The 24,960-nt window shown below is 39.8% G+C and overlaps 2 protein-coding genes across 5 annotated transcripts in view; both read left to right on the plus strand.

Moving 5' to 3' along the window:
• Positions 1-6,693, plus strand: part of LOC306874893 (NHS-like protein 2) — a gene marked incomplete at its 5' end in the record, with an annotated part of 82,660 nt that extends 75,967 nt beyond the window's left edge. For all 3 annotated transcript variants that reach the window (XM_079425209.1, XM_079425210.1, XM_079425211.1), the window contains 3 exons: positions 55-2,544; positions 2,636-2,783; positions 3,359-6,693. In XM_079425209.1, the coding sequence (XP_079281335.1) occupies positions 55-2,544; positions 2,636-2,783; positions 3,359-3,680 (2,960 nt within the window). In that variant the 3' untranslated portion in view covers positions 3,681-6,693. The remainder of the gene's footprint in view (positions 1-54; positions 2,545-2,635; positions 2,784-3,358) is intronic.
• Positions 6,694-8,008: 1,315 nt separating this feature from the next.
• The window catches only part of LOC306873419 (rho GTPase-activating protein 6-like), a 38,619-nt gene continuing 21,667 nt past the window's right edge, over positions 8,009-24,960 (plus strand). The window contains exon 1 of one of the 2 annotated variants that reach the window (XM_079422687.1): positions 8,009-8,469. In XM_079422687.1, coding sequence (XP_079278813.1) covers positions 8,377-8,469 — 93 coding nt within the window. In that variant the 5' untranslated portion in view covers positions 8,009-8,376. Of the gene's footprint in view, positions 8,470-17,918; positions 18,113-24,960 lie in introns of those variants that run through there. The other variant, XM_079422688.1, reaches the window with a different exon arrangement.

Genomic DNA, 24,960 nt, shown 5'->3' on the forward strand with positions numbered 1-24,960 from the left:
TATAAACAGCAAACTTACGTTTTAAATTCTTTTTTTTAACTATTTTGTCTTTAGGTGACAGCAAAATTCTTGCTGTTGATCTAATACAAGGTGCCTGTTCTCCTGGATCCTCTCAACCCAGATCTTTGGAGCCAACCACCGAGAACACAGGCCAACAGCATATTCCCCTTCGGAAGACCCGGAGTGACCTGGAGTACAGTGTCCCCCCATCCCCAAAGACCCCATCAGGCATGATGGATCATGCCACTCTTATGTGCCCAAACCCCTCCTGGAATGGCCCAAAAGGTTCTACTTTTTCTCCTTCCTGGAATGACTCTTACAACTATGCCTTGGTTACCAGCCCTGCTTCCAAGCAACCAATATCTAAAACTGGAATGCTAACACCTGGAGGTGAAGGAGGTGGTCTTATCTGTCCATCCCAGACCAGTTCAGGCCTCTCCATGAGCTCAGGGTCACATTCCAGCTCTTTCACCTCCATCTCGGAACCATGTGGACACCGGGTGTATACAGTGTCCACACAGGGGGGTGGCATTCCTGTAGGGAAATGGAATGACACTGAGGGGGCAGCTTCCACTGCATGCACAGGAAATAACAAAAGTGAGCAAGAGAAGAGATCAGCCCGGTCCAATGTCTTTAGGTTCCGTGAACGTTCACTTTCAACACCAACAGACTCTGGATCATTTTGCTCAGCAGATAATATATGTTCTCCAGGTGAAGCTGTCCCTGTTGTTCCAGAGGGTGAGAGTTATGCCCTATTATATCCGAGCAACAGCTCAGAGGATAGCACGAGCACTGATAATGTTTCTGTGACCACAGGTTCAGACTTTCTTCTGGATGGTCGACTGAGGTCACGCTCACGTAGTATCTCACTAAAGAAATCTAAGAAAAAACCACCACCTCCAGTCCGTAGTGTATCCCTGATGAAGAACCTATCAGAGATCGGAGGAATGGGCTCCTACCACAGTGAAGGGCACTTCAGAGATGGCAGACCCAAAAGTCTCTTTATCCCTCGGGATCACCATATTCAAGATTCATTCCAGCCAGAGTTCCTAATTGTCAAGCCTGAGGACGACACAGATCAGGTCCACAGTAGCTTGGAGACATCTTCTGATATTTCTCAACCTGCTGACAGGGATACAGAGCTTGGGTTTCCTCCTCACTGGCAGCTCAACGAGTGGAAGTCCAACAATGATCCCTACCACTCACTGTCGGGTTCAAGCACAGCCACAGGTACCACAGTGATTGAGTGCATGAAGGTGCGAGGTAGCTCAGAGTCCCTAAATTCACCCTCAACCTCACGAGCCACATCTCCATCCCTGCTCTCCATTGAGGCTGAGACCAAGGTATCTCCCTTCAAGCCCCCATGTCTCATGTCCCCATCCAGTGGCTACTCAAGCCAGTCTGAAACTCCAACCCAAACTATATCAACCACCCTCATCACTGGACCTTCTCCAGTTGGCTGCAAGATGCGCCCAAAGATTCCAGAACGTAAATCTTCCCTCCCAGCTTCTGCAAAGGATAAATCACGTTCACGTCTTTCATTTGAACTACCTGCAAACTCTCAACTGGATCTGTCCTCTGTCAAACCCAAGCTAAAAGCCAGCCGACGCCACTCAGACACATCTACAGCCAACAAACCAGGTAAACTGAGCCCTAGTCAGTCTTCACTGCCTATGGTTACAACAACAGACTTGCGAAACATCCGACTTCGTTCAGTAAGCCGCTCAGAACTTGAGGATAGTCCTGATGGCTCTTCTGACATTATAGAGGAAGAACAAAGTCGAGATCTCAGCCCTCCCATTACTCCCTCAAACACAAAACAGTCAAAGCCGCCAGTTGCAATGAAGCCGCCTCTACCTAAACGACCCATGAACTTGATGCTTAAATATCCCTCATCCTCCCCTCTGGCACCTGAATCTCCTCCATCTTCCCCTGTGGACCGACCCATGCCTGTGGGTAACATCTATATGGTTGTAAGAAAGCCCAAACCTAAGAGACCAGCTCAGTCATCACTCGGCACATCTGCAATAGCCCCACAAGAGCCACTCCACAGCCATGTACCTCCTCTCCCTGAGTTTGATCTAGAGCATGGGATTCCTATTGAAGAAGATTTTCCATTCCCAAGTAGCCCAGAGAGAGAGGACAAAAGTAAGACTCTTCCAAGTAGAATGACGATATCCTGTTTAGCGGAATTAGACAAAAGGAAGCCCAAGATACCTCCTCCGGTGCCGAAAAAACCCAATGTCCTTCTTCTGCCCTCTCCAAGCATCCAGACCAATGGCGGAGCAGAAAGGAAAACTCTACTCTCCGACAGCATCTCCCAGTCACCTACAGGTCCATCAGCATCTGACATTGAGGGTGATTTGCTTAAAGATGAAGATCAAGATGATCTTGCAAGGGGTCATGGAAACAAAAAAAATTCAGAAAGTTTTGAGGCCTTTGGAAATCAAGAGAATGATGTGGTAGCTGAAGAGGACAGTTCAAAAGATTCAGATATTCATCAAATTTCGGAAAGAGAGGCACCTTCAGCAGAGACAGTAACAGGTTAAACATTTGTTTACATTTTCAGTTAAGATATCTTTTCAGCCATAGTCAGTTCGGGGTTTCATTTACATTCTTCTATGCTGCTTCACAGAAACTTATGCAGAAACAGAAATACTGGAAGAGAACAACTCTGCAGTTGACAAGACTGAACTACACATTACAGAGGAAACGGACGATGATGTTTTTGTCCACACACCCACTACTCACACCACTGAGGACCTCTTTACCATCATACACAGGTAAAATTTGTACTTTAAAATTCATACTGACACTTTATTTGTCTGTTTCTCTCTAACTAGAATTTCTTTGGCATAATTTGGCACAATGAATACATTTGCAGATATGGTCTTGTACTGGATTATCTGGGACTATGTTTTCCAGTGCAGAGGTCACCAACTAATTTTCCATGTCCAACTGAAAAAAATTATCAATATAACATGTAAATTGATTGCTAAAAATGTATTTTTTATTAATTTTATTGCTGACTAATTTATGAAAATCTGTCTGTGATGCCTTCTAATTTAAATCATCTTTCTTTGTCCAAAAATACATATTTAATACATTTATTGATTAAATAACAGTAGCTCATAAGGTAACATAAATAGGAAATGGATTAATTAGCCAGCCATCATAAACTCTTGCATCCAAACCTGGATTGTCACTGCTCTGTGGTTTATTGCAAATCAGTAACTCTTAAGGTGTCTTTAATTAGGGTTGGAGCTAAAATCTGCAGGCCAGTGGCCCTCCAAGTCCAGATTTTAGGAACCCTGGTGTAAACGGTTACAAAACTTTTGCATTGTTTTGCCTTTCCTAGGTCAAAGAGGAAAGTTCTTGGTCGCAAGGAACCAACGGATTCTTTTGGAAGCAGGCAGTGTCTGGTCTCACCTGTGAAAAGCAGTAGCACAGACTTCCGAACTCTGGGCCTAGGGACCACTCCTAGGTCAAGCTCAAGAAATGATAACTTTATGGCTCTTCTCCAGAAGAGAAGCAGCAAAGCTAGCAGCGGGACCCGAGTTTCTGCCATGGAGTTGCTGAAGAGCACAAACCCCTTGGCACGACGAGTCACAGAGTTCTCTCAGTCACAGCCAGATGGGAGTGCAACGAACACACCAAAACCAGCTCCACAGGATCAGTGATTCCACTTGTAGAGAACCACATGCTGGATATCAATATGGCTGGTTTTCCATTACACTCCACTGCCCATCTAAATGGTTTAATTTACAAAGACCTCATGCTGAAGGAAATTAAGTGGGTTTGAGTTGTTGCTTTAAGACAAGGGGATCTCATTCTGATGGTGTAAGATTTTTGCGGAGTATAGTCGGTATTAATGGAAACTGAGCCCACCACTGATACAAAATAGAAATCTGTTATTCTGGAAATCTGAATTCGATGATAAACTCTTGAATGGAAACTGACATCAAGAAATATTTTCAGACTGTTCACTATTTTAGGAGCCCAGCCTATATTTGTGGCCTAAGCCTGCTCTGCCCACTTCAGTGGTGAACTAGAAAGTGTCTTAGTAGGATAATTGTATTTTAATAGACTGCACAAACTCGCACAGAGAGAGGAATGTATGACACAAGTTGGAAACATTCCACAAAGGTTGTAAGCAAGGTCTGGTACCCCTTAAAATGAAGCACTTTCACCAGTACAGGAACTAGTTTACAAGACAAAAAGCTATATTTGTTATTTTCCATTGTTTCTTTTTCGTTTTATTTTTTCAAGAAAATATGAAAGGCCATATAAATGTCTTCTTGAGTTTATTTAATCTGTAAAAAAAACTATGTATACGATATATATATATATATATAAGAAAATGTAACTGCTTGATCAAAGACTCAACAGACACAAAGCTGTCTATATCTGTGACTATTCTTGGGAAACTGCCTATTATTTTATAAGCTCACAGCACACAAGGGATTGAAGTAATCATATTGAACCATCATAATGCAATACACCTGATCCCACATCTAGAGATCTTCCCACACTGCCAAAAGTGTAAACAGACAGCACATAGTTATGCTTGTGCACAACGTACAACAAATCAAAATTGTCATAGACAAAACATACCTTAGAAAAGAACATTTGTGGACGGTGCATGAGGGAATAGCACAGAAAGTGATAGTCCATATGTGGAGGGGGGGGCATTAGACTACAGAAGAGGATCCAGTAAGTGTTACCAGAGGGTCATTGGTTTGGTTCTGGCTGTCCATTGTGTAAATCTGTCAGTGGTTTCTTTGCAACTCAGGAAACCCATCATGGCTACCGGTCCCAGTGCATAATCTCTCAGAGATTTCACTCGACTACACACAAAGTATCAGGCAGAAGATTTACTAAGGCCTATGGATGGTAAAAAGGTGACCGAATTCATATTTCTCTCCACATTGTTTCCAAAAAACCAGACACTTATGACCACAATTCCAGATCATCTCTCAAGACATATGAACATTCAAATCCAAGTGCAAAGCTTCTCACTTTATGTCCATTTCAGACTATGCATCAAAGATGAATCAGACTTGCCCTTCTGTCGGCAATGGCAATGAACGCCTGTGAATGTTAAGAAAGGGTGAGGCAGAGCTCAACAGTGTTATGTTTAGGTTCAATTTTTGACCAAAAAGACCATAATAGAGAAGTAATTTTTTAATGGTTGTCCTCCACGAAACTGCAAGACCGGATTGTAGATCGACATTTGAATGCACAAAGACTTTGATCAAATGTGGTAATTCACTCAAGGACTTGAGCAGGTCGCCTGTGGTAAACTGATCGTCATCCTACATTAAGGGAATTTTGGAGACTACTGCAGACGGAGGGTCTACAGCTGGCAGCCGCTGGGACAGAGACTGCTTATCCTTACCATTCCTTATGAAGCTCCCCTTCCTCATGTGACTGTTCTTTTGGCTCCCAATCAGACAATGGACAGAAACTTGGTGCTATTGAGCCGGAGCACCCTCAGCAGTCCAGGAGAGGAAGTGCTTGGCAAAAATCTGTTCTAAATCTGGAACAAGATCAAGTTGGATCTTGTCTTGATGTTCATCTTCTCAGACTAGTCGTTCAGGTATTCCGACAATATGAAAAGCATAACGTGAAAAAAGAGACAGAATACCACCACATTAAAATAGTGTGTAACACTTGTTTTAAATATTTAGTGAATGAAAAAAAGTCTGACAACCAGTGTTTATTTGCCTTGTACTCTGGCGTGAAGCCTCTGTGTTTTTAAATGCCTTGGTATTGCACTTCCGTAGAAGTATGCAGTTTCTTTTACCCTTTTTAGGATTTACTACTATAATATTTATCACTACTCTTGTGTACTCTGTGCTTAACCCTATCAATGTCAACAGTACTCTCACAGGTACAAGTAAAAGAGAGAGGGAGGACAGTGGAAAGAGATGGTATTATATGGGCAAAACAAATGGAACTCAAGAAATGTACCTTAGTGGACAGTTAGAAGCCTTGTGCATCAATAATGTAAATCCCAGGGAGGGGAGACAAGTATCCATCGGAGAGACCTATATATATATATATATTCTAATCACATTAGAAGTGTTTGACAAACTGATCCGAAAAACCAATTCCTCTCTAGAGTTTTACTGGCTTCACTCAAGCCGTTTTTTCTTTCCTCACATAGCCGATAGGGATTCATTCTGAATCCCATTTCAGTACACAGAAAAGAGTCAAATGTGCCAACTAAGGGAGAAAAAAGGGAGTCCGGAACAAGTTTGTTAACAACAATCTGGCTGCTGTCAAGAGTAACCAACAACTTTTAATCAATTCTTGTCATCACAAGCTGACAACTCCCTGCATTACACACAAGACTCCAGTTTTTTGTTGCATTTTATATGCATGATAAGACTGAGTATAGTAGTCCGGCACAATGGTCCTTTGACAGATTGCCAGAATGGAAAAAGCTTTAAAATGTTTAGATTGCCCTTGTTCATTGGGAATAAAAGAAAGACAGGGTGGGAAGGCAAGATAATAATGAGAATTATATTTTTGTTATTTTTTCCTTGGAAAGACATATTTTAAAATTTGCATATTATAGACCTCACCCTCCAGCAGAAAAGACGGTTGCTGAGATCTCTAATCAGCTGAAGTATGTCTTGCCTATGTGGTAAAAGGTATATCATTAAAATAAATTATTTTTCTTGCATAACAGTCCTTTGCACTTGTGGTGGTGTTTTTTCTGCTTTAATTTACACTATACACATTCCTTTTATTGCATATTTAAATCTAAATTTGATACTCAAATTATAGAAAACTTTTTGTTTATGAGGATTCTAGGCAGGATTGAGATCTTAGATCAGATTCCCTGACCAGACTGAGACCACACAAAACATTAGTATTTCCACAAAAAACTTACGTAATCGCTTCCATTATGAGAATCTTGAAGAATATTGCCCCCTTGTGGGTTTATTTTTACCCTTCATTTCTGCTGTTTATCAAACGCGTGCAGCGCTAACAGCCACAGCCACCGCAGCACTTTCATAAACACCTGTTTTTTTGAAAAGCTCAAAAAGGCAGCATTTATTTGATAAAAAGTAAAAACAGTAGGCTAATATTGTGAAAGATTTTTTAAATATAACTGTTTTGTATTTGAATATATTTTTAAATATACTTTATTCCTGTGATCAAAGCTGATTCTTTGATCGTTACTCCAGTGTCACATGATCCTCCATCATTCTAATATGCTGGTTTGGTGCTCAAGAAATATTTCTTATTATTATTATCAATGTTGAAAATGGTTGAAAGTGCTACTTAGTATTTTTGTGGAAACAAATATTTTTTTTTCTTTGAAATAGAAATCTCATAAATGAATGTGAATGTCTTAATGTCATATTTGACAATTTAATGCATCCTTTCAGAGTCCACTTTATCAAAAATAAAAAATTACTGACCCCAAACTTTAGAACAGTAGCATTTACCAGAATCTCTGAAATGATCTCATATATATTTTTGAGATGAACTACTTGGGATTTTCAGATGTGTTTTGAGATTATTAAATCAAATTTGCTATAACTGCAAATAATAAGATATTATAAGATTTGGGGAAAAAAGCCTATTTGTTGACGAAAATATAATTTATTATTATGATATGACTTTAAGAAAGCATTATATTAAAATGCATTATATGTCTTCACACAAGATTTTGAGCATTAATCGTATAACTCATTTGACAGTTCAGGAATATGAATTTTTGAATTATACACAGATGATACACTCCCCATCAACAATTCAAAAATGTCAGCATAGTGCTTGTTCTAGTATTTTAATCAGATCAAAAACATCATGGAGCAAAGTTCAGTTATCATATTGCAATTACTACCAAGATAAAAGCTAGCCATACTTGCACTGACTTGAACCTTCAAACCTTTGTTTTATGGCATGCGCAGTTAAGGAGGTGGGAATGGGAGGATACGTGAGACCTGATCCCAGCCACCGGCACAGCCCATACTAATGCATTCCCAGTGCTTCCTGGTGCTGTATCAGAGTGAAGGCTGTGTGCTTGTCAAACTCTAAGCTGCCAGTGGCACATTTCCTGTTGTTGACAGGCGAGGAGCACAGCAAAGGCTGCACTGAGCTTGCATTTTATCAGCTGGAGTGCACACAGGCACACTCAGAGAGCACCCTTTCACAGGAAGAGCTGCTATCACTTCTCAGATACACAGACGCAGAGGAAGCACTGACACTGAACCTCTTACCAACGGCCCAGAAACAGGAGCTGCTCCACAGATGGACTGACTCCCTCCATCCAGAGTTTGACTGATCAAAAAGTGGGATCTGCTTTTTTGTTTTTGTCTGTTTTCCCCTGATCTGAGTGTCTACCCAGGAAGTGTTATGGTTTTGTTCTACATGGGATCAGATAAAACCTCATCTACAATCATGCAGCCTGAGGACCCTGTTCGCCAGGACATGCAGTTCTACTATGTGGTGAGTAGGGGAATTACCTACAGGTGTATGCAAATGTGTATAGGTTTTAACGCTGACTCAAACTTGACGATTCCCTACAGGTAATTTTTACATTTAAAAAGTATTGTAAACTAAAGTTACTCTGATGCTGTCTTATATTTTTCCTGCAACGATATTATTCAGTAAACCATGTTCTCAACCATGTCCCCTATTGTAAGCAATCTACATAAGCATTGCGCCACTGAAATATTTATTTCTCTCTCTTCATTATTCTTGAGATGTGGCAGTAAATATTAATCATTAAAAGCATCAGTATAAACCAGCATTAATACCACCTGTTTTGGGGTCAGCAGCATTGGTAAACATGCTATAAAGTAGGCTGTATACTTCTGCACTTTGATCCATGATCCAGCAACCATTTTTGAAAACTGGTATAAAACTAATATCTTGTTTGTTGTACTTACAAGTTTGAACTAAAGGATCTTAAAATCTTACAAAAAAAAGTTTCAGTATGTGTATAAATGTTTGTAACAAAGTAGCCCGTGAGTACTCCAGTTTGGCTGCTAATGATAATCGTGGTTGGCGATGCAGAGAGCGCAGGTTCAGCTCTGGATGTGGATGCTCCGTTAACATTTGACCCCAAATTTCTCCTCAAGATCTGTCCCTGCAATTCACACGAACCGTTTCTGCTAAATGACATGTAATGAAGTTTTAGAAGGACGATTAATTCAGAATGAAGGCTTTGTTTCTAAAGGTTGATTTAATAGGTTCTTCACCCGTTGCGTCAAGCCAATCCGAACAGCGCAAGTTTAATTAAATTAATTGGACGTCACATGAGCTAATGAGCCAATATAGAGTACACACGTACTGAAATCTCAGGATTCACGTCAGCTGATCCGATCATTTTGTTGCTCTTGGTGGTAAAAGCCTAAGTAGAAATAGATTAAGTTGCTTTCATGCTTCAAAACAGCATGCAGTGGAAAAGTACAAAGATTTGATGGATTGGCCAACATCTTGGACAGTGTATAATATAATGAAGACCATATGCTGTGAGTGTGGGGGAAGGGGTCCCCCTTCTATTTCATCCTGCTGTCAGCTGTTTGCAGATAGCCATCAGTGTTCGTTAGTAGAAATAGGACAGGTGCAAAACCAGCATTTCTGTAGACATCTGCGCTAATTTATGCACCTTGTCCCACAGCATTTCTCATGACATAGTTTTTTTTTTTATTCACGTTGTGGCATTGCATTGTAAAGAGCTTTTAGTATCATTAGCAAAGGTAAAACACGCAAGAGTCTATTCTCAGAGGAGACAAAGCAGGGTTAAACTTTAGAATGTTTTAGTGAAATATGAGGGGGAAAATCCATTTTGTTCTCTTATTTTTTGTTTTCCTTATCATTTTATTAGATTGGGCATGCTTGCTTATCAATTTCATTTCATTATCATAAGGCTTATGGTAAGGCAACAAAAAAGGATAAATATTAACAAAGCCACGAGTGTGAGTTATACAGACAAAGAGAAAATAAGCCTTATCTTTTATCTCCTGGTGTCACAGCTTTGCAGTGTAATGTAATGATGCACTGAAATGGAACTTGCAGTTCAGTATATGTTGATTCAGCAGCTGCTCTGATGGTTTCAGTGATTTTGTTCAGTCAAGTATTCATCAGACTGATTCAGACTGATAACGGAGATGTCAGATGGCAGATGGCCAAATGTCTAATGGCATTTTTGCACGCTTGAAGTGTTTGCACGCCACAAAGTTCTAAGCAACAGTCAACCCCTTCACAAATGGTCTATGCGATGGTCACTTCAAGGAATTAATTTTAACGTTTATGATCATGAAAATTCAGAGTGGCAGGTCATGATTCATTTTAACGCTAATGCTGGCATTTTAACGCTAACTTTCATCTCTAAGTAACCCACAGCTTGAAAACTGTGGTTAGAAGTCAGCGTGGAATCAAAATTCACCTTTTTTGTTTTTTTTCTAAATGCTTGTAATTGATCCTATTATGAAGGATTCATCCATGCATACATTTCATGTTTTATTTCTTTTGACCTTGTATTTTTTTATTTCAATTATTTTAACTCATTCTCAACTGCTCTTTGGTGATGTATACAGACTTTCGAATCATTTAGTACAACTGATTGCAAACTCGCATTCAGATCTGCCTGAATCCAGTGAACAACTAATGGGTAAGAAGAAACTCGGATGTAAGTCACAATACAGAAGACCTGTCACTATTTCCATTACATCTTAACTCTATACTTCAAAGCTTATCACCAGTTTCCTCAGTGAGCAATTACATGACTCAAAACATTTCAAGTTGAAAGGTTTTTATCATATGATTAATGAACATGAAAGAACAAAGGATGTTTGACATTCTGAGAACATCCTTTTCCTCCCCTCTTCCTGGTACATTTCATGGTCAAGCCCGTTGAAAGGTATGCCCACTAAGTGATGTGAGGTCTCTTGAAGGACAGCAATAGCCTTAACAATGATTTTAATTGGAAATAATACTACTGTATTATCTGGGGGATTTGTGGAAAGGCCATTCTGTGGAATGTGAGTGTTCAAAAGTCTTGCCTTCATTAGAGAATTAGAGCTTAAATCTTCTCTGTGATTTGGAATTTGAAGAGCGTGGTCTAAGATGCTTGCGTTGCATCACACACAAGTCAAAAGTTGCCAGAAAGACTTTAAAACCTTGTATCCTCTTGAGAGTTTACAGCTATTTGGACCATACTTGCATGTATTTGAAGTTTCTGACCTAAAAGACAAAGAGGGTTTTCTTTTTTACAAGTGTTTTTATAGATTATTTTTGCGCGTAATTTTAAACCTCAAAGCAAATTCAATCTTCTTTTTTTTTAATTTATCTTCAGACAATGTGTCACCATCTCATGTCAAAAGCCTCTGCAAGCTAAAAGGGAATCATTTTATGTGTTTTATTGAAAAAAACTCGATGAGAGTAAATTGGATAGCTAGGATTGAGTTTACTTTATAAGCAATAATGAAAGTCAACTGAAACTAGAATGTGTGGGACCAGGGGTCAAGAGGTAAACTCATCCAGAAATGGAGTGCACTCAACCAACAGACATCTAACAATCAGTATTACATCACTGTTAGCATGTATAAATTGCCAATCGCAAATTTAAATGCAAATCGATTGACTGATCAATAACAAGCAGAGAGTGCCGATCCAGACTATACAGTGATTGCAGCCTTTAGCAATAACGTTATGATGTCTGTCCCAAATGCGATGCCTATATGGTGAGATTGATTGCTATTTCTGCCTGTTCGGAAGGGCTGGTCATCCACATGACATAAATAAATCTGTTACATGATGAACAGATATATTTGGTTCCATTTGCTTGTTGTTTAGTAGATGTTTTTTATGCAAACTGAGTAAGGTAAAATTGGGCTAAATGTTAGATCAAATTACCTCAAATTTAATTTTGTTGTTGCATGTGATGACCTCGAGGTAAAATTCACAGTTCATAGTGACAAACAGGTGTTTAGGAAAACGTTGTGGTACTTTCTGGTATTTACTGTTTAAGGAGAAAACACTAGTACCACCATACTCAGGGGTATTATTTATTGTGGATGTCAGTCAGTGGTAGTTTCTTCAGCATAATGGAGCAGAACCGTAGAGAGCTGCGCCGATGGGTGGAGAATGTCCTGTTTAGAGAAGCATGGCATCTTTGCTGAATGTTTTTGTAAATGGCATTTCCTCTCCATGACCTCTAGGGATCTTTTGAGGAACAGCTTGATGTTATAATAAAGCACAGAAAAGATAAGAGGATTGAAAGGATAAAAGAAAAAGGAAATAAGACAAATTATGACTCATGTTACGCAATCTGTCCTCCTGTAATGGTGAAATGAGACCACACTGGCCAACACACACCTTGAATTTCTGATTTACTGTGTGACACGAACGATAGAAGCCAAGGGAATCTTTTCTTTTGTACTGCTGCTCAGGATATGTGTCACTTTGTGTTACAAACTATGAATCAAAGTTGTCTTAGGAAAGGCATTATCATTTAATGCATCCGAGCCTTGAAAAATGGATTCTTTCATTTTAATGCAGATTAAATGCAACATTCTGCTACATTGTTTTTGATTGACTGTGATGTAAAGTAAGACTTAACATAACAGAGCTCAGTTAGAAGTTAGCGTGGATATATTTATTATGGATGTGTGTGTGATTTGTGTGTATTTGTGATTGTTCAGTAGTTCTAAATGTATATATGTACAGTAGCATCACTGCTGATTATAGTCAGGTTGAATCAGGCAGTACCATATAATCTATAATATTGTTATGTGGAACCTGAGCATTGCTCCAGATATTCACTGTTCTCTCTGTTTTCTCTCTTTCCGTCTCCACTCTCTGCTGGTACACAGCTTCTCATTGCAAGAGAAAATAAACACCGTACCAGCAGCAATCCGAGTGCTTAAACATGGATAATTTCCCCTGTCTGTGACTGTACTGCAACATGAATGCTAGTCATCGTTACTGTTTCCACCTCAGCATGTCTAGACAGAGCTTTGACTCTGCAGAGGACATGATCTGTACTGAGAAATGTATGAGGGTAGCAAGTAGAACGGGTGAATGTCATGATTCAAAAGTGTATTCAATAATGCATATATTTTTTTAATTATATTTATTGTTTTTTTTTTAATGCCAGAGATACTTGAGATACTGTGGATGAGATTTATTTTTGATGGTTTGTGTGTTGTAGAACTTCTCAACGGTGACCAGTAGTAGGCAGTGCAGTCAATAGCTTTAAATTATAGTCAGCTAATAATTTAGACCACTAATTACACTAAACACAGGCGTTATAACCAATAGCTTTATGATGCATTGATTTACCAATATTAACTGATAAGTGTGTAAATTCAAATAAGTCAGATTTTTTGTAGACATCATGGGAATGTATAAATTTAGTATGTGTCACTCTTTCTGCATCATCTGAGCATCCGCATTAAACCTACACATGCTGGATTTTACTCCTGTCTGCTCTTTTGGGACAGGTATCCATCCTGTATCAGTTTCATATGATCATATACATCTAACAGCACTGTTACGGCTAAAACAGGAAGAGAGCATCCTTGATGTCAGGGTCACAGGTCAAACAGATGAAACTGAGGGGCATTTCTCTTTTAATGGCCAGATACGAACATTCTTATGTGTATGGAAAACCACTGGGACAGTCATCAGTTTTTGGGAGAATGAGAGTCCAAAGATTTTCATGGTGTGTTCCTGCCAGTGATTTATTGGATCTCATATATAAACACAAATCAAAATGAAATGTTGCTGTTTTCTTATTGAAGGACGTCATTGAGGATGAATATTTTCTGAATCTTACACAGTACTCCTGGGACTCAGCCAAAAAGGGTTTATGTTCAGCAGCCTTCTTAAGTGATTAAGGCTCTTTTGGCAGTCCTGATGTTGTAAAAACAGTATGATTGTGGATGGATGGTATAAGTGATAAAGACATCTGGACTGTGTTTTCATCCTTGATGGAGATGGAAGAATCTCCAGAGAGCTCAAGCACGTCCAAGCCTTGCAGATGGTAAATTAATGGCAAATCCATGACATGCCGCACACAGCCTCACACCACATTCCAAATGCATTATTCAGAGCTGCACATTTATCAGCCTTAAAAAATATGTCTACTAATGGTGGCACTGTAGCTATTTTAGGTCAAAGAGGCCTAGATACCTGGAGAAATCTGTTGGCATGGCACTTGCTTAGCTGGCATAGCAGAAGACACAGACAAATATCATCCACATCTGTCACTGTCAACATCTACAGTAGGCCTACTAATGAACTTATGGTGATTTATGTGTTGCTAGTAAAATGTCCATCAGTATATACAGCAACTTTTGAATGAACATCAATCCAGAAAGATGGTATACACTCTCAAATATAATGGTTCTTTATTGCAATCTGGAGCCTTTAAGGTCCAAGGACACTTTCCTTTGCACAAAATGTGCTTTATAGTGGAAAAGGGTATTTAGATGATTAAAATGTTCTTCACATTCTTTTAAGAATTGTTCAATGATAGGTCCTTTGAGGAACCCAAAATGGTTTGGTAACACTTTAGAATACTGTTTCTTACTTACTGCATAACTAATAAGGAATTATTGAAGAACTAACAGGTAATTATTCATTAACACTTAACTCACTACTGTTAACTACTAAGGAAGATGTGTTAACTAATCAGTATATAATAGATTTTTATGATTGTGTTAAGTAACAGTTAGCTAATCAATAACTAATGTATTCTGTTATACCTCCTGAAGAACTACTATTAATTATCTACTATTTAAGGTTCAAGAAAAATAACTATGAAATAACTACTAATGAACAGTTATACCCAAATAGTCACTATAATAATCAGGTTGTGGCCCACAAATCAAGTACTTGAGAAAAAGTACAGATACCCCATTAAAATATTACCCCATTAAAGTAGGCCTATTCATTTTCAAAACTACTTGAGTAAAAGGACAAGTACAAAGTACTACTACAGTAGCAACTTTGTTACAGTCCACTACTACTATTATTAGCCCATTATGGAAATGAAATATGCGTTTTGTTTGCTGCACACCCAAAAGGACTCATTACTATAATTGTACATAAGTTTTTGCCTGTATGGTAAATTGTTTTGTGCGCATGTTCTGTTGGAAATCAACTTCGGAAAGGAACCTGTAAAATGGTGGACACTGGAATGAAGCTGTTGGGTCATATTTGTTTTTTAGTCTTGGGTAGTTTTTGTGTTGTGTTAATGCCTACCCCCCCCCCATTTACTAATAGGTTCACTTTAGAATACTGTTTCAGGTTGTAAGCAATTCCTGCAGAATTATCTGATAATTCTTTATTAATTACTAAAGGGTTCACTATATTTTCACTTAAGAATAGGCCTACTGTTTCAGGTTCGAAATAAGTCCTGCAAAATGATTAGATAATTCTTTATTAATTACTAATGGGTTACCTGTATTTTCACTTTCCCTCAGTCCTTGCCTTACATACAGGAATTGAATTAATGGTAATATGGTATATGCTGAGGAGGCATACGTACTGTATGTAAAATATAAAAACTAAGGGAAGTTATCGCATGGAATGTGATGTGTGTCCAGGCTTGAATGAAGACTAGTCCGGATGCTACTAACAGTGCTGCTATCCAGGAGCTCCTCGCTAATGTTCTCAATCTGTCACTCTGTCAGCTAGCCACACAGAAGTACCCTAATAGGATAATTTGCTGAGCCAACAGCCACTGACCAAACAAACATCACAAATATACACTCACTCACCCACACAGGCACCACTAGTGGAAATAATGATGTTATTCAAATGATTACAAATTAAGCATGCATAATGAAACACCTTGCTCATTCAAACTGTATGGCTTATTATAAAGTTATATTATCAGTTTGTCATCTTAACCCATGTCTCTTTTCAAGCTGCACAAAATTTCACAACTAAGCTAACGGTTTTGTTCCCACATTCATGCAAAGAACTATTAAGTTTTGACATAGTGTTAGGGTTAAGTCATGCCTCGCCTAGAGCGAGTGAGTCAGAACTGCCACAGGTGCCCCTTCAAAACAAACTGGTGCATGACACTGACTCCTGGCACTTGAGCTGACATGAGCGCCACAGGTTTATGCAAGACCTGATTATCTTGTTATCCATCATGATTTGAGAATTATTTTATGCAATAGAAACTAGTACTGGGCAACGATTAATCGCGATTAATCACATCCAAAATAAATATATATGTGTGTGTACTTTGTATATTTATTATGTATAAAGACACACACATGCGGTATATATTTTGAAAATATTTACATGTATATATTTATATTCATATAATTTATATTATATATTAAATATGCATGTGTGTGTATTTATATATACATGGGGCAGTCGTGACCTAATGGTTAGAGAGTCGGACTCGTAACCCAAAGGTTGTGGGTTCGAGTTTCAGGTCTGGCGGGGATTGTAGGTGGGGGGAGTGAATGTACTCTCCACCCTCAATACCACCCTCATTGCCCTTGAGCATGGCACCGAACCCCCAACTGCTCCCCAGGTGCCGCAGCATAAATGGCTGCCTACTGCTCCGGGTGTGTGTTCACAGTGTGTGTGTGTTCACTGCTGTGTGTGTGTGCACTTTGGATGGGTTAAATGCAGAGCATGAATTCCGAGTATGTGCTACCATACTTGGCCACATGTCAGGTCACTGTCACATAATAATTGTACACAATACACACACGTGTACACAACAACTTTTATTTTGGATGCAATTAATCGTTGCCCAGTACTAATAGAACCAAACTTTAAAAAAAAAATTAAATTAAAATATTTATTCAGCAAGGATGGATCAATGAATGCATAAAAAGTGACCGTAAATACATTTATGATGTTACAAAATATTTCTATTTCAATAAATGTTATTTTAAACATTCTATTCATCAAAAAATCTTGAAAAAATGTATGAATGTTTCCACAAACCTTTTAAGCAGCACAACATTGAAATATGTCTTGAGCAGCAAATCAGCATCTATGAATGATTTCTGAAGGATCATGCGACACTCAAGACTGATTAATGGAGTAATAGAGTAATTCAGCTTTGCCATCACAGGAATAAATTAAATTTTTTTAAATATTATAAAATAGAAAATAGTTATTCTAATTTGTAATAATATTTCACAACATTACTGTGTTTGCTATATTTTTGATAAATGCTGCCTTGGAGAGCATTAAAGCCTTTAAACATAAAAACTGAAAACTATTTCTTCTTCAAAAACAAATGAAACTCAATCAATTACTCTTACCTACCCCAAACTTTTGAATGGTAATGTTTACCCAGATTTGACATTTCAATGTAGTGTCAGACTTTTAAACTTTTCCCACAGTATTCCCAGTTTTGAACAGACTGAGCACAAAGACTCTTACAGTATCTTGCCTTCGGCTGAAAGGTTATCATGAAAAAGTGGAATCTGTGTAACAGATAAAATTGAGATCTGTGAGGTCAGCACAGAGTTGAAAGGTCAAGCTTTATTTGTATGAGCTCATCAAGAGGCAGCTAGTTGTGTGAGATTTATCACTCCACCTTCTCCCTGAAGCCCTCACAACTATAATTATTTTCTTCTTTTCCTTTCCTGCTGTCTCTGTTTCCTCGTTATCATGCTCTTAATTTTTTCCTTTGACCTGACTGTTGTTTTCATTTCTGTGAAGAGGACAGGATTTCAACAGGAATGCACTTGTGAATACACGGAGAAGGAAAAAGGAGTAGAAAGCCTGCAGTGGGAGGTGGGAAGGGAGGACAGCGTGTCTCTAGTGTTTGTTATGCTGATGATGAGTGACAGTCTGACCAGAGAACTTGTTCAAAGCTCTGCTGTATCGGTTTCAGACTCCTCCTCCTCCTATGCTCTACGTCACAGTGTGACGTTTGCTCTTGGCAACCCCGTGGCTGCACTCTGATTTACATGAGTACATGGCAGATGGAGAGGACAGACCTCTCTCTCGCTCTTTATCCGTCTCTGCTTCTGTCTGTCTGTCTCATGCTCGGGTCGGATTGGCTATACCTGTCTGAAGAGTCTAAGGAGACTGCTCTTATTCACAGAGTGTGTGTTTCTGTCAGACACACTGCCCGTCTCCCAGTTTGCAGGTAGAGTGAAAAGTGTGTGTGAGAGTCTGTATGCGAGGTAGTTTTTCAGAGATTGTGGCTGCAGTATGAGACTATAATGAACGTGTAGAATATATTCAGTGAATATGTAAATGTAAAGATAAACAGTATATGCTTGGGGAATAGTGTCCTCATAGTGTTTATGATGCCACTGTTTGCCACATGTGTTTGTTTGAGATGGTGTATAGTGTGTTTTGTGTTTATGTGAGTGTGGCTAAATCTGGATTTCACTTGTTTAACCATAAGCTACTGCATACTGTTTTAGGTAAACATATAAAGTCCTTCCGTTGTGTATGTGTACTTGTTTCTTGAAGAAGAATATGGATTTATAGTGTATATCTAAGGGTTAGTGATATGATACTTGTTTTTTTCTTTGTATAGATCAAAATAGATTCAAAAATGTAATTCATACAAGACTGACTTGAATACATCTTTTCTCTCATAAATATGTTTTCAGTTTCTGAATTAAGATAAATGTTTGATATTTTAGTGGTGCTTAAAATATAATAATAATAATATAAAACTGCTTACTGTAGGTGGTGTAATGGCTGATTTAATGTATTGAAATAAAAAATATATATATATATTATTAATTATTATTATTATTATATATTATTATTATTATAATTTTTTGACAGTTCAAAGTCAGTGTGTGGACTATTTCAGGGTCATTATATTTTTTTAATATCAGATTTTTTTTTAACTTTAATTAAAAAGGATGTTTTTTCAGGTTGAATGGAGTAACTCTAAGTAAACATTTAACAATGCAAATGTAATATTTTTTGTTAAAATAATTTAATTGCTTTAAAAAAATGTTTAAAAACTTGTACTTAAAGTGCAAAGCTATTCGAGGAAAGTATTTTGATATTTTTACTTTTTACGATGGGTACATCGCTTGTGATTAAATCAGCGTTTTTTGTAAAAAAATATTTTCAAAAATGTCTGAGATCATTAAATGTTTTTTTGTTTTTTTTATGATATCAGACTACCTACTTTGTCACTGACCCTTATTTAAAGAGTGACCGTTTTGCCTCGTTTTCGTTTTTGCTTGATTCTATGACATCCTTGCGTAGGAGACAAACCATAACAGAGATACAGCAGTCTCTTTCTCCCACTAAAACAAGAGCATTGTGCTTGTTTATGCATTCTTTACCTCCTCTGAAGTGGTGTTTAACATTTTTTCATGTCAGTTTCAGTGACCTTAAAACAAAAAAACAGACCTCAAATTCCTTAGGATTCAGTTTTCCTTTGTTGGCTTTATCCCATCAGGTACATGAATATAACCACTGATGAGGCCACCAGACAACATTACACATAGAATAATGAATTTAGATTCTTGCTCTGAGGGAACTTCCTTTAGAAAAATAATTGTTTTGTAGCTTAGAGATAATCCAAAAGCATGTCTTTTGTTTTTGTTATTTGACACAGTATAGCTTAAATGGATAATTCCGAAGGGCTGACTGCTGCTATTTTATTTTCTCTCATTTTTCTTTCAGTTCTCTAAATGTGCAAAGAGATCAGACTGGGATTTGGTGTGTTGCTCAAGAACAGAGAGGTTCTCTGTAACTTTCCTTTGTATGGACATTTAGCTGTTTATCTTCTCACACATAATTATGAGCTCATATTTATGCACATTCACATGCATCCAAGCGCACCAAAACAAGCCATTGATGTAAATGCTCACCAGATGTAGTTGAGACTGGATGCACAATATAAGTTTATTGCTGATGTGCATATCATACTCGTCACCATCACAAGAATAGTCTGATTGTGTTCCTTCAGTAGTAACACCAGGATTGTTACTGGCCGAACTCTTATACAAGCACTTGGAAATTATTTAAAAGGGGCATCTGGGAACTATCAACTTGTTTCTAAATACAAGTATTTATATCGAAATTCTCTTGAGGGACCATGAGCCAGGTTTTAAGGATCAGGAGACAAATATGGTCAGGGCTCAATAAGTATGAAGTGGAAATCGGACAAGAATTCTGAAAGGAAATAAAAGCATGGACTGAGAAAGACTTTTTAAGGAATAAGCTATTGTTTGCTTTGGATGGCTAAGAAAATATCTTCAAAGTGAAGCAGTTTCACAAAACTGTTTACTTTATTGTTCTAGTACTCGAGTGGTCTTGCAACAATATTTATGGACCTCTGATGTTTTTGTCTGGGTCTTGTCATGCACTCAGGTATGTCTGCACTTGGATTAGTTGTCTCAGACATGAATACAAGAACCTGATTTAAACATGGACGTCGTAGCAGCCTGTTATTTTCATGTTCCCTGTCAAATAAATTTCTATTTGATATTAGAGGAACATTTTTTCAGCATAATATACACTCAGTAATAACCAATGATAATCCAAATGGCTATGATTTTTCTCAGAATTGCCAAACATAAAAAGACACAATTATGAGATCACAATTACCTTTTTTTCTGTTATGGAAATAGGCTTCCATACAATCATGGCTATTGTATTGTCCAACTTGTGAACTGGTCTTGTGTAAATATGTGTATACAGTATCTCACAGAAGTGAGTACACCCCTCACATTTTTGTAAATATTTTATTATATCTTTTCATGTGACAACACTGAAGAAATGACACTTTGCTACAATGTAAAGTAGTGAGTGTACAGCTTGTATAACAGTGTAAATGTGCTGTCCCCTCAAAATAACTGAACACACAGACATAATGTCTAAACCGCTGGCCACAAAAGTGAGTACACCTCTAAGTGAAAATGTCCATATTGGGCCCAATTAGCCATTTTCTCTCCGCGGTGTCATGTGACTCGTTACAAGGTCTCAGGTGTGTTAAATTTGGTGTTATCGTTCTCACTCTCTCATACTGGTCACTGGAAGTTCAACATGGCACCTCATGGCAAAGAACTCTCTGAGGATCTGAAAAAAATAATTGTTGCTCTACATAAAGATGGCGTAGGCTATAAGGAGATTGCCAAGACCCTGAAACTGAGCTGCAGCACGGTGGCCAAGACCATACAGCGGTTTAACAGGACAGGTTCCACTCAGAACAGGCCTCGCCATGGTCGACCAAAGAAGTTGAGTGCACGTGCTCAGCGTCATATCTAGAGGTTGTGTTTGGGGAAATAGACGTATGAGTACTGCCAGCATTGCTGCAGAGGTTGAAGGGGTGGGGGGTTAGCCTGTCAGTGCTCAGAGCATATACCTCACACTGCATCAAATTGGTCTGCATGGCTGTCGTCCCAGAAGGAAGCCTCTTCTAAAGATGATGCACAAGAAAGCCCGAAAACTGTTTGCTGAAGACAAACAGACTAAGGACATGGATTACTGGAACCATGTCCTGTGGTCTGATGAGACCAAGATAAACTTGTTTGGTTCATATGGTGTCAAGTGTGTGTGGCGGCAACCAGGTGAGGAGTACAAAGACAAGTCTGTCTTGCCTACAGTCAAGCATGGTGGTGGGAGTGTCATGGTCTGGGGCTGCGTGAGTGCTGCCGGCACTGGGGAGCAACGGTTAATTGAGGGACCCATGAATGCCAACATGTACTGTGACATACTGAAGCAGAGACTGGGCCGCAGGGCAGTATTCCAACATGATAACGACCCCAAACACACCTCCAAGACGACCTCTGCCTTGCTAAAGAAGCTGAGGATGTCTCCAGACCTAAACCCTATTGAGCATCTGTGGGGCATCCTCAAATGGAAGGTGGAGGAGTGCAAGGTCTCTAACATCCACCAGCTCCGTGATGTCGTCATGGAGGAGTGGAAGAGGACTCCAGTGGCAACCTGTGAAGCTCTGGTGAACTCCATGCCCAAAAGGGTTAAGGCAGTACTCGAAAATAATGGTGGCCACACAAAATATTGACAATTTGTACATTTTCACTTAGGGGGGGAATTACTTTTGTGGCCAGCGGTTTAGACATTAATGGCTGTGTGTCGAGTTATTTTGAGGGGACAGCACATTTACACTGTTATACAAGCTGTACACTCACTACTTTACATTGTAGCAAAGTGCCATTTCTTCAGTGTTGTCACATGAAAAGATATAATAAAATATTTACAAAAATGTGAGGGGTGTACTCACTTCTGTGAGATACTGTATATATTATTTAGGTGTTTATCTTTTCATGGACTGATGGAGCTTCCCAGATACAGTCTTGTCTCATTCTCAAAAATTTCTGGTCTCCTCCCTCTAGGGTCTCAAGATGTGCTCGGGTTAGGGTTTGATTATTGGGGGTTAGAGTTTTTGTACTGGATATATTTTACAAACACCCTCTGCTGAACATTTTAGAGGGCTTTTGTAACTAGTTGGGTTTGGGTCAAATATGGGCTAACCCAACTATTGGGTTAACAATTTAATTTAAAATTTTAACCCAAGAGTTGGGTTAGTCCATTTTTGGCCCAAAGTTGGGTTGAAGCATCCCAGCATTTTTACTCTAAAATTAGCTTAAGATTAAATTAATGATCATTGTCTTTACCAGCATGTACTTAATTTAATATGAATCATAACACAAGAACATTAAAAAAAGCCTTTTCTTCATAATTTTTAGAAATTACCCAAGGGTCCTGATACATCATATACTGTAGGATGTGTGTTGTGTTTGTTATGTCTGTTTGGTTTTATGAAGGCAAGTGTTTCTCACAAAAGCCTTTGTGTCCAGTAAATGAGCACAATACTCCTGATGAATGATGGTGGTTGGTTTCAGTGGGCTTTGAAGTATGGCGTAATGCTACATGTGTTTGTGTTTTGCTCTTCCCTTCATTCCTGACCTTCATGTCTTTGTTTTAAAAGAAAGAACAGTGTATGTGAGAAAGAGAAGGGCATATGAAACAGAGTTAGGGAGGAGGGGAATAGGAAAAGGACTTTGTGGCTTGCATTGCCCTGAGGACTCTCTCATCCTCCCACCCTGAAATTGCATGATGCTAATGAACATGTTGCTCAGCCACAGTAGTTTTTATGATTTGTTGTTCTTGTAAGTACATCACTTAAATCGTATATCTCAATGATCCTGCAAAAGATAAGGGATGTTTTATTAAGTTCCATAATAAAAAAATCCTCCTTAAAGGATTAGTTCACTTTTAAAAAATCTTTTGCTGATAATTTACTCACCCCCATGTCATCCAAGATGTCCATGTCTTTCTTTCTTCAGTCGAAAAGAAATTAAGGTTTTTGATGAAAACATTTCTCCATATAATGAACTTCAATGGGACCCAAACGGTTCAAGGTCCAAATGACAGTTTCAGTGCAGCTTCAAAGGGCTTTAAACGATACCAAACGATGAATAAGGGTCTTATCTAGCGAAACGATCGGTCATTTCAAAAATAAATAAAAAAGTTTAAGTTTTATAAGCACAAATGCTCGCCTTGCTCTGTTCTGTGATGCGCGTTCATGACATCACGTAATACACAATGACGTTGAAAAGGTCACGGTTGACTTAGGCGGAAGTACAGAGTCAGTGTTTACAAATGTGCGGAAGGAGGACCATATACACATTGTGGCGGGAGGAGCCAACGACAGACACAGTGGGCGTGGCGTCAAGCCTCGGAGAGGTTTTTATTAAACAATATTTAAAATAAAGTGTCCAAAGGGGGAAAAGTGTCCAAAATAAACAGGGATCTGGTGTCCTCGTTGTGCTACGGGGCTCGTGAAGGAGGGCAGTGTTCAGGAGGGAAGGGTCCAGGTAAGGGGCGGAGTCCGGCGGCCGCACGCGCTCCCGTCTGGAGGTCCCGGGGCGCGGGTGACGGCGGCTTCTGTGGCGGCTTCGTCCAACTCCTTCCTCCCCGGGTGCTCGACGGGATTCCACGGCCCGGCGTCCTTGCCCGACGGCCGTATCGCGGGTGCAGTGTCGGCCGGACTGCGGGTCCGGCCGCTCGCGTCTCTGGCGGCGGCAGGTAGTTCCCTCTACGCTCCCTTTCCTGGACCCACGAGGACACCAGCGTGCATGCACGGGGAAGAGACCGGTCTCCCGAGGAGAGGCGCGCTCGGCGTTTAAACGGCGGCGGTGATGAGGCTCCATTCACGTCAGGTGCGCCTCATCACACGCCGCCAGCCCTGCGTGTTCAGCGCCCCTCCTCTCTCACACACCCACTCCCGTCGGGAGCCTGGTGAAGGGCGGCGAATACGGGACGGGGTGGTGATGATGGACAGGGGGGAGGCAGCCGACTCGTCACATTCCCCCCCCCAAGCGACATCCCCGTCCGAGGGTCGCCGCCCACGCAGGAGTGCTACCTTCCTCAACCAGGCTCCAGCGGTCGGAGTGGGCGGGGCAGGGATTCCTCTCCGGGCAACGCTCCCTCTCGCACCGCGCCGGAGCCGGGACAGAGAAAGCGGGTTTTAGTTGACAGCCTCAACCAACCACGGGGTAATGATGACAAATAGACAGAATGTCACTTACCCCATTGGTGGCTGTCCCCGTCCTTCCTCCGTCCCCGTACGGGCTCTACGGCTTCTTGCGAGCGAGAGGGGATGACGTCATCAGATGTTGCCCAACTGCGCTGTCTAGGCTCCGCCTGCCCGCATTCTCCACCACTGTGGCGGGAGGAGCCAACGACAGACACAGTGGGCGTGGCGTCAAGCCTCGGAGAGGTTTTTATTAAACAATATTTAAAATAAAGTGTCCAAAGGGGGAAAAGTGTCCAAAATAAACAGGGATCTGGTGTCCTCGTTGTGCTACGGGGCTCGTGAAGGAGGGCAGTGTTCAGGAGGGAAGGGTCCAGGTAAGGGGCGGAGTCCGGCGGCCGCTCCGTCGGGAGCCTGGTGAAGGGCGGCGAATACGGGACGGGGTGGTGATGATGGACAGGGGGGAGGCAGCCGACTCGTCACAACATATTCAAATGTCTTTGTGTCAGTTTATC

This window comes from Barbus barbus (assembly GCF_936440315.1).
Source record: "Barbus barbus genome assembly, chromosome: 1".
In the NCBI taxonomy this organism is placed as follows: domain Eukaryota; kingdom Metazoa; phylum Chordata; class Actinopteri; order Cypriniformes; family Cyprinidae; genus Barbus; species Barbus barbus.